General features: G+C 51.8%; 1 protein-coding gene across 1 annotated transcript in view; it reads left to right on the forward strand.

Annotated features, from left to right (window-relative positions):
* Positions 1-494, forward strand: part of LOC119588210 (hemolymph clottable protein-like) — a 24,837-nt gene that overhangs the window by 14,545 nt on the left and 9,798 nt on the right. Inside the window, 2 exon segments of the mRNA XM_037936911.1 lie at positions 15-220; positions 367-472. Coding sequence (XP_037792839.1) covers positions 15-220; positions 367-472 — 312 coding nt within the window.

Below are 494 nucleotides of genomic sequence, written 5' to 3' on the forward strand. Positions count from 1 at the left end.
TCCCCTCCTGCCAGGTCTTTGAGCTTCTGACCTCCGTGGCCGACAACCTCGGCGAGAACCCGAGGGTGCGCAACATGGCTTTCCTCACGCTTACCACCTGGGCTCCCGACCTCAGCTGGTGGCAGGCGGCGGCCGCGTCCACCTGGCACGAGCCTTCTGTCCAGGTGGCCAACTTCGTATCATCTACGATCACCTCGATGGCCAATAGTGACACGGCTATGTGAGTTCCATACTTAATAAAGCTCTATAGTCGCATGGCATATATTATATTCTCATGATTTTTTTATTCAGCAGATAGAATGGACAAAAACTGTAGTTCAACCAAAGGTTTGTTTGTAAAAAGAAATCATATGGTCCTTGTTTCAGTTCCCAAATGGTATCTCGCGTCGTCCCCCTGGCCAAGCCTGCAGCTCCGGCCTCCTTTTCGTTCTCCACCAACCTGTTCCTTCACGAATACCTCTTCTCACGGAAGGTTAGTCGACGTCAGCTCTGGG

This window comes from Penaeus monodon, chromosome 23, assembly GCF_015228065.2.
Source record: "Penaeus monodon isolate SGIC_2016 chromosome 23, NSTDA_Pmon_1, whole genome shotgun sequence".
Lineage (NCBI taxonomy): Eukaryota > Metazoa > Arthropoda > Malacostraca > Decapoda > Penaeidae > Penaeus > Penaeus monodon.